At 30.7% G+C, this 228-nt stretch overlaps 1 protein-coding gene across 1 annotated transcript in view; it reads right to left on the bottom strand.

Annotated features, from left to right (window-relative positions):
* LOC119594692 overlaps nucleotides 1-228 on the bottom strand; it is a 7,443-nt gene that overhangs the window by 4,379 nt on the left and 2,836 nt on the right. Inside the window, exon 2 of the mRNA XM_037943748.1 lies at nucleotides 5-67. Within this exon, the coding sequence (XP_037799676.1) occupies nucleotides 5-45 (41 nt within the window). The 5' untranslated portion in view covers nucleotides 46-67. The remainder of the gene's footprint in view (nucleotides 1-4; nucleotides 68-228) is intronic.

The following is a 228-nucleotide window of genomic DNA, read 5'->3' as shown; positions in this document are numbered from 1 at the left end:
TTACCTGGTAGGCCTAAGGAGGAGTCTAAATCCTTTGACTAACATCTTTGTAAAAAATCTTCCCGTTCTGTCAACAAAAGAAGAATCTTGTTAGAGCGGCAGTCATTAATGGTCCTTTGATTCTACGAATGTGTTCTTTTTTCATTTATCTATAAACTTGCATATGTATGTGTATATAGTAATGATAATAACCATTGTAACAAATATTGTTAACTAAATTATTATTGA

Source organism: Penaeus monodon, chromosome 34, assembly GCF_015228065.2.
Source record: "Penaeus monodon isolate SGIC_2016 chromosome 34, NSTDA_Pmon_1, whole genome shotgun sequence".
Taxonomy (NCBI): Eukaryota; Metazoa; Arthropoda; class Malacostraca; order Decapoda; family Penaeidae; genus Penaeus; species Penaeus monodon.
This window is presented reverse-complemented; position numbering and strand designations above follow the sequence as displayed.